General features: G+C 36.9%; 1 protein-coding gene across 1 annotated transcript in view; it reads left to right on the forward strand.

Moving 5' to 3' along the window:
• CCDC50 (coiled-coil domain containing 50) overlaps positions 1-14,527 on the forward strand; it is a 78,032-nt gene extending 63,505 nt beyond the window's left edge. Inside the window, exons 11-13 of the mRNA XM_068545654.1 lie at positions 695-774; positions 5,119-5,225; positions 8,182-14,527. Coding sequence (XP_068401755.1) covers positions 695-774; positions 5,119-5,225; positions 8,182-8,201 — 207 coding nt within the window. The 3' untranslated portion in view covers positions 8,202-14,527. The remainder of the gene's footprint in view (positions 1-694; positions 775-5,118; positions 5,226-8,181) is intronic.
• The last annotated feature ends 6,043 nt before the right edge of the window (positions 14,528-20,570 follow it).

The following is a 20,570-nucleotide window of genomic DNA, read 5'->3' on the forward strand; positions in this document are numbered from 1 at the left end:
TTATTGAACCAAACTTGGGTCCGCTCACCCATGTGCAGTAAAGCCACTCTACTGACATCGGGTTGTGGGGAAGGAAAGTGCAGCGTTTACTGTAAGGCTCCATACTAGTAGTCTGGGACTGCTAGTACTCAAGAAGCCCGAACTCCTCGGTGGGTTTCAGGAAAGTATTTTTAGAAGGCCTGGGGGCTGTGTGCTCATGGTCATCAAGAAGTTAACATCTTCCATTTGGCGGGGGTTTTCACATCTGTAAGACCACTCAGGAAATATGCACCAGATACTATTACCTAGGTACTTCAGAGAGGAGCTAAGGCAGAGAATATGGGGGAGGGCATCTGTCCCTGGAAGGCCCGATAGGGTCCTGATCAGTTACAGTTCTCGTCAGCTGCTGTGCAGCTGTTTTGTTAATAATGGGTGGCCAAGCGCATCTCTATGGGGGATCGTGTTTGTGTGTGTTTAGCCCACTCATCTGACTGTACTGAAAACCTGCAACACACTTTCATGATGAAATTTTTTATTCGTCTCCGAGTGGCTGTATTTAAAAATATTTTAAGTTGCTCAACTGGATGTAAGTAACCTGAAATTACTAAAGGAGAGTTTCACATCATTTAGATAATTAATAAATCTAATCTTTCTCTGTTTGTTTGCTGTTTTCCATATGTGTGTGTGTTTTTCTTTTCTTGTTTTTCCCCCATAGCCCAAGACAGCGAAATCGGCATACTCAAAGTCAAAAGAGAGTGATGAACCTCACCATTCTAAGAATGACAGGCCAGCACGGTAAGATGACACCTGAAAAGGGGAGTGAGGAACTTGACCTTGGGGTGAGTAAGGAGATGTTGGCTGCCTGAAAAGAGCATTTGTTTCTTGGAGAGGAGATCCAGAAATCTGCAGTTGTAGGGTGGTATCAAGTCTTGCAGGGTTATTTTCAAGCTTTGTTTTCAGTTTTTAATTGGGTTGAACAGGTCAAATCAGGAAGACGGAGAATTTTACAGAAGCTGAGGTATAGAAGGAAAGATGTACTTTTGGTTAGGACCAAGTTCTTGTCTCTGGAGTCACTGAATTGACTGCCCTCAGCTAGGAAGGGAAGAGATTAACCACTTTCCTAAGTAAAATCTCAGGTTTTAAATTTTTACTGAGTTTCATGGTCACATTAGTGTGTGCATGACATTTACATACACCTAAATTCATTTCTATGCGAGTCTCAACGTCCTAGGCAAACACTCATTTGAGTCATTGCAGATTGTTCTAAATCCCACTAGATCAAATAGCTGTGGCTATGCTATGTATACTTTCTGACTTCTCTCAAGCAGTCTTGGGTCATGGTTATGGAGTGTCTGCTGTTTTTCCACTGCAGATTCTCAACATTTAAGTCTCTGGGGAAGCAACCTTTATTTTTTCTTTATTTCTTTCTGCTGCTTTTCAAAGGGAAATTGATTGGAAGAGGAAGAGAGAACATTAAATAGAAAAAGACAAAAGTAACACTAAATCTAATATTTTGAAAACTCTAAATTATTGAAACTTTGTGTTTTGGTCCTGATTATTAATAATATATTTATTAATTATTAAAACATAAGTTTTATCACACTGAAAAATATACACTGTTGTTGCCACTCATTGCTCACACTTAAACTACCAGACTTGTTTCCTTAAAGAGAATATAGTGTCCTTAAAATGCCATACTCTACTTTTAAATCCGTGGGCTTTCAGAAGATAAATACCTTTCAGAAAATTATATCAGGTTGTAAAGCTTTTAGGGCAACAGTAGTGTAGTATGTCTAATTGTATAAAATTGGTTCCTCTTCCAGCTTTTAGTTATGCACATGCCAAATGCCTTTTAAAGCAAATTTTAGAACTACATGCTTCAGCTTTATTTACATCCCTGCTACAGCCAAGTAAAATAAGAAGTAACTAAACTGTTCTCAGTAGGTAAATAGGTGTGGCATATTATGCTTTTTTTAATAAAGGGAATTAAAATCATCTTTAGAGTTAGTTATTTTGCAGTCTTTGAAGTCCTTGGGCTGTTTAGAACACCAATAACTTTGACAGCGTATGATAGAACAGTCTGGAATGTCTATTTAAAGGATTTATTAAAGTTGAAAACAAGTTTCTGGAATGTTATACGTACTCTTTAAAATATTTGATGTATTTGATTATGAATAATCAAATGATCCGGTGTTAAAAATGGCTATTGTAAATGAGTGAAAAGTGGCCTATGACTAGTAGAACTGAAGTCTTTTTTGAATTAAGAGGAATATTTGTCTTTAACTAGCTTTTGCAGAAAGATTATATATATGGCAAAACAAAAATGAGTAAGAATTTTATGGAACCTATATTTTCATAGTTAAAACTTAAAGCCTATTATCTTATTATAGGTATCTTACACAATTAATATCAGAATGTAGGCTTTCTGGTTAGAGTCTGTGGTTTCCTCTTTCACATTTAATCATGGTGGAAGTTGAGTTAACCATTTGTACAGAAAGAGATGGTTTCAAGGATTGAGAAACATGGAGCTTACTCGTTCAAGACGTTTACTTCAGTGTAACAGTCATGGTTAAAAGTCATTTTCATTGTCTATTATAAGATTTCTAGTCTAAAAAAATAGAGAACCAGTTGGCAATCTGAGTTGATTCCAATTCTTTGTAAATGGAAAAAGTTTCAACCCAAGTTCCAAATTGTTTTAACTATAGGATTGTATATTAATAATACTACTTGGTATTTTATTTTTGCCTTTTTCGCTTAGAAAAACTTAAGGATTTTATAAATCTCATTTAGTTCCTACAGTATTCTTATGAATATGAAATATATTTGTCTCCCTTTACTCATTTATCAAGTATTTATTGAGCACCCTAATAAATTGTCCAGAACTAAAGTAAGCAGCAGTCAAAAAAAGTTGTTTCCTGCTCTTATGAAATTTATAATCTAAACAGATAATTATACAAATAACTATTATGATTGTGTTAAATGCTAAGGATGAAAAACACAGGTTGTTAGCAGAGCATAAGGAGACACTTAAACTAGTCTAGGTGTCTAAGAGGGCTTCTTGAAGAAATGAATTTTGAGTGAATTCTGAAGCATATTTGGCTTTATCACTAGCTTAAAGATACACATCATTTCATAAGAGCAGTTGGAAACAAGTAATCCTAATACATCAAAAACTGTAAAACAAACTATTCGTTAACAGGATTTTTCCAACTTTGGATATGAATACCCTTAACTGAAATAACTGTCTCCAGTGCAACAAATAATTTGGTAGGACCCCTGGAAGCAATAAGCCAAGATTTGTTCTCCGTGTAATCAAAAATTGAACAAAACAGCACACCAAGAGAACTGAGGGCATTCTAGATTGATTTGTTCATCCTTATAGGGGGGATCCTAGAGAATTCGTTGGTGTCCTATACTTTGTTTCACTCTTTAGCATCCCTTTCCTTGATGATGAGTTGATGGTGAGGCAATAAACATAGAGTTTTTTTTGACAGTACCAGTTGGCTTGTGTTTCTCCAGTTTCCAGTCACCTAATGAGGGTGTTAAAAAGAGTAAAAAATAGACCCTGCCACCCTGATTACCAATCCTGTTTCCTTGAGCCTAAGTTACTTCTTTAGTTAACTTTCTTAATTCTGGAGTCAGATTGCTTTGTCTCAACTGTTCGTGCCAAGTCTTATGTTACTTTTTAAAGACGAATGTTATAAATATCCATGAATAATGAAAGGAAAGCACTTATTTAATTTCTAATATTTGTAAAGAAATGGTTCAAAAAGAAAAACAAGAAAAATGCCACGTTATTTTTTATGCTCATATTTATCATATGTGTATAAAAATGTATGAAAGTATAAAAACATATGCCACATACCATTTGAAAGTATGAGTATGTGTGCTTGTGTGTATGTGTGTGTGTGTTTGTATAATCTTGAATGTAGATAATGCTAATGATAAAAATACACACCTATGTAGCAGAGCATAGTATAGTAGTTAAGAGCACTGGTTTTGAAGTCCAGTTGAGTTTGAGCCCTGGCTCTACCACTAAACAACTGTGTGAACTTAGATCACTTACCTGATCTAACCTAATCTAACTCTAAAATATGTAGATGATAGCTACCACGCAAACTCATCCTGAAAGTTGAGATCGTCTCTGTAGAGCCCATAGCATAGTCCTCAATGTATACACAAATTTACATCCGATGCTGACCTCTTCCAGACACTGACTACCCAGGGAGATACCTACCGCTTGGGTCAGGGTGAGAAATTTGAACACTTACTTGTCCTTTTTCTTATATGACAGAACCCATTATACCCAAACCGACCATAACTTTCCAAACTTCAAAATATTTATGTTTTCCATATTGCATATATAATTACACGAAGCATCCTACAACATGGCTGTATATTTGGCAGGTCTTAATGTCATCTGGTTCCATGCTTTAACGCAAACGTTGAGCACGCCTTTAGGAAACAACAACCAAAAAAAGGGAGAGATTTTGTTCTATCTTAATCAGTGCCAAATGTTTGCAAAAATCTATGTTATATAAGTAAAATAATACAAAGTTTGAAGTATTAAAAATTTCCCAATTTTTTTTTTTACTGTTTGTCTTGTTTTGACATGAAAGTTGCACACGTATTGATATTACTGCCCTTTCCTTCTCTAAGTTCTACTCTGCCACCTAGTGGTTTAAGGAACTTTGCTCTAAATTTTCTATGTTGGCCAGCGTCCCCTCTCTTTCCTCCCTTCTTACCTGCCACCCTCTCTCCCTTAATTACTTTCTTCCCTTCTATCCTTTCCTTTCTTTCTCTTTTTCTTCGTAATACCTACCAAAACAAAGTATACTTCTCATTAATGGCAGTGATAACATTAATCTTTGTTTCTCTAGCCCTTAGCACAATGCCTCACACATATTAGGCGTTCAGAAAATATTTGTTTTTATTGAATTATGTGCATCAGAACAAAGGAACAGTAAGATTAAATAATTTATCCAAGGTCATGTAACTGGCCAGGAACTAACATGAGGATTCTAAAATATTCTGGCTTTGTATTTCTACTGAAAATGTTTTTGCCAAGTGATCCAGTGAGAGGTGGAATTGTTGTCATTACGCCTTAGAGTATCTCTTTAAATTCTAACTTTTTTTCAGGCCACTACCACCTACCATGACAGAGGCTGAGGATTTGGATTACACTCATTTTACAAACCAGCATAATTCCACACGTCATTTCTCAAAGTCAGAGTCTTCTCATAAAGGTAAGAAAAGTATATATGGTCAGGTTTAAGGTCCGTTTTAATAATCCTCATGCTGTGGTGGAAAAGCCAGATGCTGTCTTATAGATCACTAGAGTGGAAAAATATGTTATTCTTCCTCTTGGCAGATCATTATAGTAGTCTTCGTTTATTGGAAAACAAACAAAAATGATTAAAAAACAGAAAGCAAACACCTTAAGCTGAATATAGGACTTTCTATGTACAGTTAGTTGACCCTTGAACAACACAGGTTTGAACTGCACAGGGGTTCATTTATACATGGATTTTTTTCGGTAATAAATCTTTCAGTACTACACCATCCATATTGGCTGAGTCTGCAGATGTGTATACAGAGGGCCAACTATAAATTATACATGGATTTTCAACTGTGCAGAGAATCAGCACCCCTAAACCCCACATTATTCAAGGGTCCAGAGAGAGTTCGTTCATAGCTTTTATCAGATTCTTAAAGGGTGACTCTGTCCCCCACTTAGATCTACTGGGCTTTTCCTGTCTTGGCTCTTGTTTCTCATCTGCCTATGATTCTCTTAATTAGATTAAAATACGCACATACATACACACATCACACAAAACACATCACATGGAAGAAAAATGCGACAAAGAAAATGAAGAAAAAATATGAGATCTAAGTTGGACCAGATCTTTAAAATGAAAGGAATAATTGGGTCTAGTTCCTCTACTAACCATATGTATTCACTTATATGTATTTTTATGACAGTCATAAAATGAGTGATGAAAATGTAGTTTCTCATATTAATTTGCTCATCTAAAAATGGAGGTGATTTTAATGGTATCAGCATTGTCAGGATTACATGAGTAAAATATATGAAAGCAGATTGCAACAGACTTTACAAAGATTAGGCCTTATCAATTGATGTTTAGGTTTTTTTACGGTTTTTGAAGATTTATTAGGTGATGTTTTCATTATCCTTTCCCAAATCTAATGATTGCCTTCCCAGACTTACTTAAATTTTCTTTTCTGCGGTGATTACAAGATACCATTGCACAGGTGCCACTCTAGACTAATTAAATTAGAATTTCTGGGGGCAGGTTTTGCCAGGCATGTGTATTTTTTAAAAAGCTCTCCTTCTCCTGCTTCCCTATCATTCTGTCATTCATCCAATGTTGACATTAAGACAAAAAACATTATTTAAAAGATGAGATTAGTTGAATATTATCAAAACAACCCATACACTACAATTTTCATCAATTGGTGGCCTTTTTACCATCCCTTGTTTAACTGGAGGAAGTTCATAATGTTCTTTCTCAAATTATATACATGCATCACTTTTAGGAGGTGCCTTCCTGTCCTTGACATACATTTGATACATAATATTAAAATAACACATTGATTCTGAGTGTAAATACAACCTGGGTATCTGCAGGAGATTGGCTCCAGGACCCCTGAGGATCTCAGAATCCTCGGATACTCAAGACCCTTGTATAAAATGGCATAGCATTTGCCATGCGTCCTCCCCTAAACTGTAAATCATCTCTAGATTACTTACAATACGTAATACAGTGTAAATGCTCTGTAAATACTTGCAAACATATGGCAAATTCAAGTTTTGCTTTTTGGAACTTTCTGGAAATTTTTTTTCTGAATATTTTCAGTCCATGGTGGATGGGGAACCTGCAGATATGGAGAGTCAATTGTATTCTTACAAGCAAAAACAAACAAAATATGAACCACTTGAAATGCATATAAATATAGGTATTTAAAATATTTGCAAAATATTAAAATATTTAAAATATTTGCAAAAAAAATATTTGCAAATGAAGCAACTGACAAAGGATTAATCTCCAAGATTTACAAGCAGCTCATGCAGCTCAATAACAAAAAAACGAACAACCCAATCCAAAAATGGGCAGAAGACCTAAACAGACATTTCTCCAAAGAAGATATACAGATTGCCAACAGACACATGAAAGAATGCTCCACATCACTAATCATTAGAGAAATGCAAATCAAAACTACAATGAGATATCATCTCACACCGGTCAGAATGGCCATCATCAAAAAATCTAGAAACAATAAATGCTGGAGAGGGTGTGGAGAAAAGGGAACACTCTTGCACTGTTGGTGGGAATGTAAATTGATACAGCCACTATGGAGAACAGTATGGAGGTTCCTTAAAAATCTACAAATAGAACTACCATACGACCCAGCAATCCCACTACTGGGCATATACCCTGAGAAAACCATAATTCAAAAAGAGTCGTGTACCAAAATGTTCACTGCAGCTCTATTTACAATAGCCAGGACATGGAAGCAACCTAAGTGTCCATCAACAGATGAATGGATAAAGAAGATGTGGCACATGTATACAATGGAATATTACTCAGCCATAAAAAGAAACGAAATGGAGGTGTTTGTAGTGAGGTGGATGGAGTTAGAGTCTGTCATACAGAGTGAAGTAAGTCAGAAAGAGAAAAACAAATACAATATGCTAACACATATATATGGAATCTAAGGAAAAAAAAAAAAAAAGTCATGAAGAACCTAGTGGCAAGACGGGAATAAAGACACAGACCTACTAGGGAATGGACTTGGGGATATGGGGAGGGGGAAGGGTAAGATCTGACAGGGTGAGAGAGTGCCATGGACATATATACACTACTAAATGTAAAATAGATAGCTAATGGGAAGCAGTCGCATAGCACAGGGAAATCAGCTCGGTGCTTTGTGACCACCTAGAGGGGTGGGATAGGGAGGGAGACGCAAGAGGGAAGAGATATGGGAACATATGTATATGTATAACTGATTCACTTTGTTATAAAGCAGAAACTAACACACCATTGTAAAGCAATTATACTCCAATAAAGATGTTAAAAAATATATATATATAGGTAAATTATTTTACCTGAGCAGGGAGAAAAACAGTGTCTCAGAGATTTTTCCTTCATCGTTTTTCTTCTTTTTTCCTTCTCTCTTCAGGTTTCCATTATAAGCCGTAAAAACCTAGGAATCTGCCTTGAAAACGGACTCACTGTAGCAAAATTACTGGATGATACAGAATGCATTCCATGCTTATTTTTTTCTCCTGTATTTTGTATTCCTCAGATTTATCCTCAAGTGTTTTTTAGACCATAAATAATTTTCATTCATTTAAAATGTTTTCGTTATTCCTGATCACTTGGGCAGTACAAGAAAATCTAGCTTCTGAATATTGGCCACCTTTATGCTGCATATGCTTTCTGGGATATAGTATCTAAGAGCTCTATAAAATGCCATTTTCGTTAGGTATGGAATATTGATATCTAGGGAATAGGCTTTATTTAGCAATTAGAATTTCGTGGAGATAATGATCAAAGTAACACAATGTTTGGATGCAATGCAGAATAAAAGAATATAAGAAATAGCTTTTTTTTGGTTCATTAGTGTATGATATGTTAAAAGACAGAGACGTTTGCTTTTTTTTTTTACTACTCAAGGAAAGGAAAAAAAATCACAACCATAAAATATATTAAAAAAAAAAAAAAACCTCGAACAGTTGAAATATGTAACAGACTACCAGCACTGTAGAGGTTTTACGTGTCCTTACACGCCCTCCTGGGAAGATTGGCCTAGATGTCGTTCACTAACACCATCGCTGCCATTGCCTCCTCAATAGCAAGGCTTTCTGAAGCCTCTGGGCATTGGACCATTTATTAGTATTTACTGGCAACAATTTAATTCTGTGAAGTTTTAACTAAAGTCTGTGCAAAATCAACTGAAAATCGGAAAACTGAAAATGAAAAATTTTGTATCCCTTCTCTTATTTTACATTTACTTATAAAGCCGAGGGGAATGGAAATGGAAAGATGTTTATATACGTGATGCTGCCATCGTTTTCTCTAGCTGTAAGATTGATCATAGCAGCATTTGTTGGCAACCTCTCAAAATTATTTTGTATATCTGTCAATAAGTAGATTAATTGGGCATGAAGTTGATAAAGGGGTTCTTCATCCAACTATTTGGTTCTACACATTTGTTAATGACACATGGGCATTGGATTCCTTTTGTGCCAGACCTTTAAACCCCTCTTCAAGAAATATGGAATTTTTTTCCATCTTCTAGCCTCATGGAAATGCCTCTTTTCCCATACTAGTTAGTTAACATAAATATCAGTCATGCTATATATATAAATAATATCCTTTCAGCCTGACTTCCTGTTATTTTTCATTGTATGAATCTGACGTTTTTGGCATTTTAGTGTGATGTTTGTTTAGGAAAGAAATCTGTGGGTGACTTGAGAAGAATTGTTAATCCATTCTTTTCCGGCTTCTGTTTGCCTTATCTTTTGAGATAGTCTTTAAAGTTGGGCAATATTCAGGAAGCTTTTTAGACTAGTTTCTCAGAGCAGATTTGGGTTTTTCATTTTGAGAAAGATCTTTAGTTTCATAAAGTTTTTGGACTGTATGAACTTAAGTAAAAGATATCTAAGAATTAAGTTTTGGGAAAATGATAATCTAGAAAGAAACAAAATCCTTACGAATGTAGTCATTTCGGAAAATTGGGGAAAGGAAGAATAACAGGACTTTGAATGTCCAGGATGAAATGAATGAGAAAAAGTCTTTATTTAAGTAGACAAGGGCAGACCAAATGGAGATCCTAGCCTTAAATCAAATTCCAGAGGGTGGTTTCAATATCCAAGGTTTAGGTATTATTGATTTACAGTAATGCTATATTTTTCTTTGTCTGCCCTGTGATTTTGCTTCATGTTTTAAAGTTTTGTATGGTAGCTTTAAAGAAAAAAATACAGTATATTTTTATTTGAAAATCAGGCAAATGGGCAACAACATTTGCCATATTTTTATTTTATAAATGTTTATTTTTCTATCTCATACAATGATCAGTTCTTCTTTTCAAATTCTCCATTTCTCTTGCCTCTCATGTATTACTTCATCCAGTCATATTTATTATTGTAAAATGCTAACTGGATATATTTTACTCAAAAAATGTCAGGTCAGTTAACACGTGACCAGGATGTTAGTGTTTCAGCTGTCTTAGTGAGTGACCAAAGGTGGTATTTCCCTCGTGACACGCAAATTCAGCATCTGTATTGAAAATGTGTTGTTTTTTTTAAGGTTTTTAAAAGACTAGAATTTTAAAATATTTTAATTTAATTTTATTTTTTTTGTAAAGCAAACACTTTAAGGAGTATCAGAATAATTCTTTCCCTGTGAGTAAGGAGACAGATCAAATTCAACCAGTTGAATTCCTCTTACTCTCATTCAAATAGTGTAATTGTTATCTTTGAGACTATAGAAGCAACTAACAATTGTATTTTAAGGAACTGCCAGACATTCTTCACTGTGTTCTCTGCTTTTCACTTTGTCATTTTTATATAAATATGGAAGCATTTATTTTGTTTCTGTTCCTACTGCTGGAACACACACAATTTAATTTTTAGGCCCACAATGTATTATGCTTTAATGTTGTGATGTAAACTAATACTTCTGGCCTTGGAAAATCTCTCTGTTGCCATACATACCTCTGTTCTGTGGAGACCAGGCCTCATTAACATCAGTGTCACTGAATAAGCACAGTGTGTTGTGAAGCCTTATCATAAGGCTACTGGACATGCACACCCCATTGCCCCAGCCTAACTTTTTGTAAGTCATCGCCTGGAAGCAAGGTTAGATAAGGGTAAGATTAAGTGTTCTGAGTTGAAAATAATGTGACTCTAGTGTCTAACCATTGTTAGACATAATTTTATTGGGAGACCGGACGTTTGCTACACATGCTTTAAAGTAACACTGCGATTTTTAGAAGGTGACTTTGCATACAAAGTCTTGGACTTACTATTTCCCAAGTGACTTTACAACAACCAGCAACAGACTAATGAACTGCAGAAAAGACTATGGTTTTTGATCATAGAGAAACATCTAAATTAGAAAAGATACGGATAGATGCTCCCAGGAGGAAAACCTTTTTAGAATGGCAGTGGCCACTTGGATCTAGATCAACGTATTCCAAAATGTGTGAACTTGGGCCTTGTGTTCCACTGGACTCACAAGGAAATTAGGAACCAGACCTGTTTTCTCCTTTTCTTCTCTACTGTGGCCCACAGCGGGACTGGACCGTGAATTAATCCGTTGCTGACTTTGTCCGTACCTTTCGCACAATCTTGGGACTTTTCAGTATAAAACTAATTAACTTTTAACTGATTATTATTTTTCTTTAATACTGTCAAATGTTCTCTGAATTTTGTCTTGTGCCAAATTGCTCTTTGGAAACACCTGGTATAATATGGTGCGTTCAGTTTACCACATAAGTGGTTAACACTCTAGGGCCTTGATTTTTAATGAGTGTCGTCTTTATATAAAAATTACATTGGGGAGTACCAAGATTATTCATTTATTCAGTGATGATTTTCTTGAAAGATAACTGTGGTGATTGGCTGTAATATCCTCAGCCAAATAAAGGCGTAAGACCCCTGTGTAAGCAGCTTTCTGAAGGACTGAGAACAAAATAGAACTTGAACTCAAAGGCTTTTTTCCCTTTTGGGAAAGCACTATTTGTGTTGGGGACGTTAATACAGAAAAGGGAACCCTTCAGGTAGATTTCACTGGTTACATAGTGTGCCATATTCTGATAATACTGGCTTTTTAGAAACAAGCATACAAAAATCAAAACCTGCTCTTTGAGCGAAAAGAAAAAGAAACAAAGACAAAAACAGATTTTTAGAGTACTTTGTCCATTGCTTACTGCTCAGAGTCAGAGAAAAGTTAGATAAAATGATCCCATTTTTCCTCCTATCTGGTGGTGCCTGTGAGTCTTAAAGCCATAACTGCTTATCTTACTGGTGATAGGATCCTTTTTTCTCCCTAGTCCATAGTAGGTCATCTGGGCAGGGAGAAGCAACCTGGAGACTGGCCTGATAATGCTGCACGGGGCACAGTGTCACCCAGAGTTCTCCGGGAAGAGTCTCTTTTATCCCTGAGGATACATAAGACTGTTAAAGGGAAGAGTTGAGGCTGTTGTCACTCCTGCCATTTAACTCTCATTAGAAACGCTGAATTTATTTCTAGAGAAATCAAGAAGGAAAGGGTAAAGTAGGAAATCCTCACTTCTACAGAGTCACTTTTCTTATGAGACCTGCACTTTATGCCAGCAACGTCTGTGAGGAACAGTATTGCCTTAAATTAGTTTGATTCTGACCAAGGTCAGTGTGCTGTATTTCCTATATGTGAACGACTGTCAACTCTCCATTGAGATATAAAATTCACAGGTAAGCCCCAGACATCCTCATCATCAGAAGCTTTGGACGTCCTCACACCAAGCTGTGAGTGACGTCCACACTGATAGGTATGTCATTCCATTTCAAATCGCCTCTCAATCTATGAATGAGCAGTGGCATGACCAAGAAGGCTGGTAGTAGGAGAGGGAGAATTTCCTGACCGGATTCTTCAGGTGATCACTTCCTAAATAATTGAGAGTTGACTGTCCTCCTTTTCTATGGTGACTCTGTAGAAGATATTTCCAAAGGTTCTCTTATGCAGTGTGAAGTCAGTCATTATTGTTTTGTAAGAATTTCACCAACACTCTTATGTATTAAAATGCATACATTAACAAAAAAAGGAAACCAAACAAAACAGAGACATTTACTCAAATGGGAGATTTGTTGATATGAAGAGTGTTTCTATTTTATTACTTTTAAGAGAAAATCAATCAGAAACTTTTGCTATGGTAGGGGAGACACCAGAGTGTTTTTTAGGGTTGTATTTGATGCTACAGACTAACACAGTCATCTAAGTAATCATGTTGATTTGTGGAAATGTCTGGTCCTAAAAATCATTCTCTTTGCCCTTAAATATGTGTGAACACTGCTTAGATATATGTTCCTAATAGACTTAAATGTTTTTGTGTATTCTCAGCAAACTAGAAAATTTTTCTCTCATCTTGAGTAACTTTTTCATAGCATAAGCCATTTCAGATAAGAACAGAGTTAATTGTGTAACTTAGTGCCCCATGATTCATTGCTGAGTTTCATATAGAAGGAATGGAAGAATTGAAAGACAGGGGTCAAGTGACATTTCCTTCACAAAAGAGCAAGGATTAAGGACAGCAAAGAGAAGACAGTTGAGAGAATATACTATTACACATCATATACTTAGGATAAGTTTTTGTTGCACTGAGTTTCAGACCATAATTGCTAAAAGAGTTTCTAACTGTTAAATTTAGTGAGAGGGTTTTTGATATCAGAATTTCTGAAATTTCTTATTGAATTAGCCTCTGAAATCCCCGTAGGCTATACCTTCAGCTTTGCCATAAACTGAAAGCCAAATGCCCTTTCTCGGATATAGCTATATTTTTCACCTGCCTCTTAAAGGCAACCCAGTATTTAGTTCATGAAGTATTGTGATAGCATATAAAAATGATGTTCCAAAATGAGAATTCTCTGTAATGCGGTTTTCCTTAAGAAGAATCCATCCCAACACACTATTGTATTTTGAAAGGTGCCGAATTATAAAGTACAGGAGTTTGTTCATATAAATCAAGTTGCTCAGGAAATTTGAGGTGGTGCTGTCATTTGACTCAAGATTTGGAAAAGTATCCTCTTGAGAGAGGTAACTGCACAGTGCCCAGAGGTTTTGGATGCTTTGGTAAGAAGCCCTTTGACATTTGGAAAGTAGATGTTTGAAAAACAAGTGACATGTTATCTCAAGTGCTCATCAGTTTGTAGCCAAGCCCCAGAGGGAAAGGCAGCTTTGAAATAGTTACTTCATGGAACTGAACAGAACCTTAATGGAATAGAGTTGCCAGTCTGAGGACAGGAAACAAGGAGGCCACCTCAAATCACATGCCTATCTAGAGATTAAGTGAAACTGTGAGGGACACTGGATGCCTTAAGGTGACTGATGTTGGGTACCCGTGGGTATGTGTGCATGCTTCTGGAAGAGGCTGATGGAAACAGTCTGTTTCAATCCACCTTCATACAGCACAGGTTTCTGCTCATGACCTCATTGGGGAAAGTGAGAACCGTGGTGCTGGAGACGTTCTTGTGTCTTGGGCGGCCGAGGTGCTAACGTCATTCGGACTCCAGTGCTCAAGCCCCCCTTCGGTGCCGGTTACACATCTTCATTCATTCATCTATGCAAGCTTGTGTTTCAGTGGTTCGGTTTTTACACCTTGTGACCCATTGGATTCTTTCAATATCAGGTTTAACATTGATATTATGAATCATTTTTAAACCAAAGTATTGTATAAGTCCGTGTGCTTGTTTTCCTGAATGGATGGAGGCAAACACCAATCTTGTCCTTTTCTCTTAATACAGTCATCCATTTGTTAACGTTAATGGTCTCTGTCTCATGTTTTCTTTACCACATTCAAGGACTTGGGAAGATCTGGGAATATTCATTTGTTTTTTCTTCTTTACAGAGTTAACCCTAGTGTATCTTTGTTTAATAACAGTAGCTTTTTATCTTATTCTGGTTACTGTAACCATGTATAACACTATACTGCCTAGTACATTAAAATTCTCAACAAGTACTCCCAAGTCTAAATCCATTAGGGAAAAAAAAAAAAAAAAATCCGTTAGAGAAGTGGCTTTGTTTTGTGTGTGGTGATTGGTGGCTTGGTTGATGTATTTGAAAGAAAAACAGGTAAGTGGATCTTCACACAATAATCCGAATGATTAAAGGCTCCATGAGGCCAAAAACCAAGTCTGCACCACACATGCACTCCATGGATGTTAAAAATAGACATTAATAACAACTACCATTTAACATTTTACCTTTATGAGGTGTTTCTTTATCTAATTTTCTTTACTAGACTAGCCATGATGTGGAAACTGATTCTGCAGACATTTAGCAGGTTACTTAAAAATAAGATACTATTTTCAATGACTGTTAAACTGATTTTTAAAGACGTAACTATTGGGTTGGCCACAAAGTTCGTTCGGGTTTTTCATGACGTTACGGAAAAACCTGAATGAACTTTTTTGCCAACCCAATATTTAGTTTCTCTCGGCCAGACTCAAGACCTCACTTCCTTCTCTGGCAAATATTACAGAGAATCTAAGTGATCTCTGTTATATATCTGTACTGTGGTGAAAACGTGTTAAGGAAACCTAATCCAAAATTGGAGTTGGGAAGCCACGAAGGGAGGGCTCTCGCACGTGCCACGCATTGCAGCTTGTATAGTTCAGCAGGAAGAAGGACGATTTCCTCTTTCACCTGGCAACAGTAAGCTGCCCTAGTCTTCAGCCAATGAGAAGCCGCCACCACTTCAAAATCCCATTCTCCTCCAATGAACTTTTGTTCGAAACAACCCATCCCGTTTGTTCTCCAGACTTGCTTATGGTTCAACATAGTTTGCTTGTCCCAAATTGCAAGTCCTTTGCTTTTTCCATATAAACTAATTTTCGCTTAAGGAAAGTTGCTCTTTGCTCTGTTTAAGGTTTACACTGTGTATCACTACCAGACACCTAAGGAGCACCGGTGATATGCCGACGTTACAGTATTTTTTAGTTGAAGAAATTTGATGTGTTGATTTCAGCCTTCAGTTTCTAAAGAATGGGTGAAAGTTGCCAGGGATAAAAGTTTGCATACCTAGAAGTCAATTAAAAAATTAAATATGTAATTAAGGCAGCTCCTCTTAATCTGTGGCAGGAGGTACCCAATATGCTTGGGTGGGTTTTGTGGGTATGGCTGGGTCAGAGTGTCAGGCTGTGGCCATGTGGTGTGGAGAGGTAGCACACTAGAAAGCTCCTCAAAGACAGCCGGGAGAGCGTTAGCTGCCTTCTACTCCTTGGAAATTGGGAGAAATCTCAGAGGGCTTTGGACTACTACATGTCACAGGGTAGGGATTTGAAGAAACTTCACCCACATATCAAGGGGCAGAAAGATCACGTGTTTCCTCCCCATTATATGTGAGTTACGTGCTTAAACAAACATGAACTAAACACTGTGGTAGAGCCAATGACTAAGGAAATCGACAGGAATAAGGAGGTCTGAGTCCTAGTCCTGGCTTTGCTGTGAACTTGGTTCAGGACCTTGGGGCACCTGTTATCCTTTCTACTAATAAGCTCATTGCAGTGAGAGTTGGCAGTCTGTAAGTACTCCTTCAGGTCTAATATTCTAGGATCCTGGCTGTCAAGATGTGCTGGGTTCCTTTAAGATACCCCAAAAAGAGAAGAGCCTCATGCAATACTGGGAGCCTGGAAAATCACAAACTCTTCCTAGGCATTCGCTTGAAAGGCCTCATTCCTGACCTTGTGTCCTTTAAAAATTTTTTTTGTTTACTTTTGACAAAAATTGTATATATTTAAGGTGTACAATATGATGTCTTGATGTATGTATACCCTGAAATGATTACCACAATCAAAGCCGCATTCCCATCGCCTCTCATAGTTACCTGTGTGTGCAGGTGTGCGTGGTGAGAACACTTGGGACCTGCTCGCTTAGCAAATCTCAAGTATATACCACATTACTATTAACTGCAGTCACCATGTTGTACATTAGTCTCCAGAAATTACAACGGAGTGTTTGTTCCCTTTGCTGATCTTGTGTTCCTGACTGCATTGTTCTGCTGCTCCTAGCTCCGCACCCAGCACATTGCCCTCAACTTAACATGTGTTCCTCTAACCAAATCTGTCTCTTTCTATCCCCAAGCTTCAAATATGAGCCTCTTTCATTGAAAGGTCTTTAGATATTCTTGTGAACTCTTGAACCTCCTGCTAGTATACCTTACTTTTCATACTCCCGAAACATATATTTCTGACCGATTCCTGAGCCTTTGGTCATGTGAATTGTGATGTGCACCTGCCACACTTGATGATTTTGTGTCATTCCTTTCCTGATCTGTGCCCTCACGAGCAGTGCTCTCAGTGTCTGCCTGACTTTGAGGAAGATTTTCCAGCTGACCCACCAAGCACCTGCCCTCAAATCCCTGGCCAGGCCTTGGGGGCTCTCAGACACAGAGCTGGGGGCAGGGTGTGTGTGTGAGTGTGTGTGTCTGCAGGTATATCTGCCATTGGCAGATGTGTGTGTAAATGACAGTGGACTTTTCTGGCCTGGAGAGGTGGGTACCAAGTGATATATCTCAATTTTTCCTTTTATGGATCATGCTTTTGGTGTCAAGTCTTAAGAACTCTGCCTAGTCCTACATACTGAAGATTTTCTTTTGTATTTTTTTCTACAAGTTTGTAGTTTTAAGTTTTATATTTAAATCTTTGATCCATTTTGAGTTAATTTTTACATAAAGTGTGATGTTTAGGTCAAGGTTTATTGAAAGTTGTGACTAACGGAGAATAGGCCTCCTTTTATATCATTCTAACAAGAAAGGGGAGGGATGCCTTGTTGCTGCCTGGTGTGGAGGAGGTCCACTCCTCACATGGTCCCCGCTGACACTGTGTGTGTGTGTGGTCAGGGAGAGTGCATGGTGGACGGCTCATCATCTTGGGGATGTAAGTCCCAGCTCCCTACTCTGCCTTCTCTGACACCACCCTAGTATGATAGGGGGTCGAGGGTCCTCCCTACAGCCTAACAAGGCTGAAGGTCTAAGCTTCCCACCAGGCCGTTGCTGGCAAGGGTAGTCATGGAGCCATGCCTTTTCTCTGCGGTGTTTGGCTGGAGTAGAACTGTTGTTGTCTAAACATATCTGTCTTGCCAGATTGTCCCTTTCCCAGTTCTCTGGCTAGAGATAGCAGGCCCTTGGTTGGTGCCTTTTGTTTTCTGGGCCTCTTGGTGTTTCCAGGTTCCTGGCTTCTTCAGATCCAAGTCTGATATATACAAGGCGAAAAGAAAACCCAAGGAACTCAAAACCGTGTTGTTCCTGGGGTCCCCAAATCCCTCATCTTTCTTTTCTCTACCATTTTAAGTCTTCTTGTGTTTGTTTTCTATATAACGTTAAAGGTTTTTGTTTGTTTGTTTGTTTGTTATTGCATTTAGTGGGAAGAATAGGGAGAAGTATGTTTATTTCATCTTCCTACAAGTGGAAAACTCCACTATTATATATTAATCTAGCATTTTTATACTTTGTTTAGGTTTTGATGTTTAGTTCACCTGGAGTTTGTTTTGATATAATTTAGCTGTATTTTATTTTCTCACTTTGTTAGTACTTTCTTTCTATGTCATTTATTAAACAACAGACTCATTTCCTGTGGATTTGAAATGCCACTATTGTAATGATTCAAATTCTGTATTTCCTCATTTAAAAAAAATTTTATCTTAGTTCCTAGTCTAGTACTACATTTTAAATCATGAAATTAACATCTAGTGAGGCATTTCCCCTTGATTACTCTTTCAAAATATGTCTATGGCTATTCTTTCATATTTATTCCTCCAGGGGAAACTTAAGATCACTTTGGCAATTTTCTTTTTCTTTTTTTTTTCATCATTTCATTGATTTATTTATTTTGTTGGTGTATTCTTTTATTGTTAAAATGGCATATTTTATGTTATGTATATTTCTTGTGTTTGATGGAGATTTTCTTGAACATCAGAGGTGAAAAAAAAAGAAAAGGAAAAAATCTCTCCTAGGCTTTGCAGATTGACTCTGTTCTGAAGCCCTCCTTTAACACTTAGCCAGACTTTCACTGAGTCTAAGATCTACCCAAGGTCAAAGCTTAAGTTCTTCTGAGGTCTTTTCTGAGCATGCATCTTGCCCTGGGCATGTGTATGGTTTTCTAAATTTCTCCATAAATATGGGTGCTTTTGATTGCTCCAATTTCACAAAGAAACTCTCTCCCCGGTTTTTTCTCCTAAGAAAGGCTATCTGTTGTCTCAACTGTAATCTCTTGCCCCAGTTGCCTGTGAATTGTTTATCTACTTTGCAATGTTTTCAAATGATGCCCACTGCTTTTCTAGCCTCAGTGACTTCCAACTTAGGCAAAACAGAGATGAGCATTTTGCATCACTCCTTCAGGTAGCCCCCCAGTCAAGTTATAAAGATTTACACAATAATTTGCAAATAAATTCTGCTCTGCTTCCTTTGGAACCAGGCACTAGGGTCCCCCAACTGGGAATGGAGGCTGCTGTCTCCAACTGTGGCTGAGCCAGAGAGGGGGGCGGGGCAATGGCGAGTAAAATGCCTAGAAGCTTTTCTACTGTTTTTAAGTTAATTTTTTCTGGATTCTGTGTTCACTTGGTTAATGTAAACCTATGACTATCTTCCAGAGTTCTGACAAAGTTTCTGCTTATTTCTTGATATTTCTGTGGCGGAATTCGGAGCTTGGAGGTGCCTACATAGTCACTTTGCTGCCATCACTCTGGGCACTTTCTTAAAAAGCAAATTTGAGTCATTTTATAGATTAATGTTGGAAAATTTATCTTACTATGCTTTTCATGAGTAACAAGAGGAGTAATAAACAATGGAGTACAATTTAGCTGTCAAAAGGAACGAGGGAAATCTCAGCCATGGAGTCATTTCCAGGATATATTTTTAAATGAGAAAAGCAAGGTGGTGAAAGCATGAAGGTTTTGCATCATGTATCTGGAAAAGGGGGTGGGTGGGGAAGTGATGCTACTATGTATGCATGTTTCCTTATAATAAGAAAAAATGGAATGTTTATAAAAATTTTAAAAGTTAGCTATAGGGAGGGAGGAAATACATGTGTAGGGGATATGTAGAAGCTAGACATAATGGTATATACCTTATCTTGTAGATTTGATGTTATAACCAGATACTTATTTTAAATCACTATGAAACAAAATTTTACAAGTAAAAGGAAAACTGTAAAGTGAAAGTAAAATAAAGCAAATAAACCTAGAAACAAAGAGCACCCTGGTAGCGATTAACATCCTTCATGCACAGATTGTGGTCTTTTTTTCTACCAAAAAAAAAAAAAAAAAAAAATCAGATTTTCATAGAGAAATGGCTAATTTTAGATATAGATTTAAATTTGCAAGATGAAACTGCAATATCTTGTACTACCAGATAGCAAAGAAGCTATCAAAGAAAAAAAGGTTTTGTCAAAATATCCCCAATCAGCCAAAGACAGGATAATTTGTGCATCAATAGGGATAATAACTGAAATGGATAGAAAGACATCAAATATGTTTAAACCTATGTATTTAAAATGATCTTTATCCCCTTAAAACAACCCTTACTGATCACCTGTGGCAGATTCTATGGACCAGCTCATTATTTTGAAAACTGGTGAATATGGGGAATAATCAAGCATTTATCCTGCCTGTTGTTTTGTTTTGTTTTTTTAATAAGATCTCTACCTTACTGATGAATAAATGAATAGTTGATTATGATAAATTTCCCTTTATAGAATATTTTAGTTAATAGTCAAATTTAAAAAATGATAGAATGATAGAATCATTTTGCAACCCTCAAAGAATTAATAGATCTACACAATGATCACCAACAGTTGGTATCATAAAAAGAGA

The sequence above is a fragment of the Eschrichtius robustus genome, chromosome 6 (assembly GCF_028021215.1).
Source record: "Eschrichtius robustus isolate mEscRob2 chromosome 6, mEscRob2.pri, whole genome shotgun sequence".
Lineage (NCBI taxonomy): Eukaryota > Metazoa > Chordata > Mammalia > Artiodactyla > Eschrichtiidae > Eschrichtius > Eschrichtius robustus.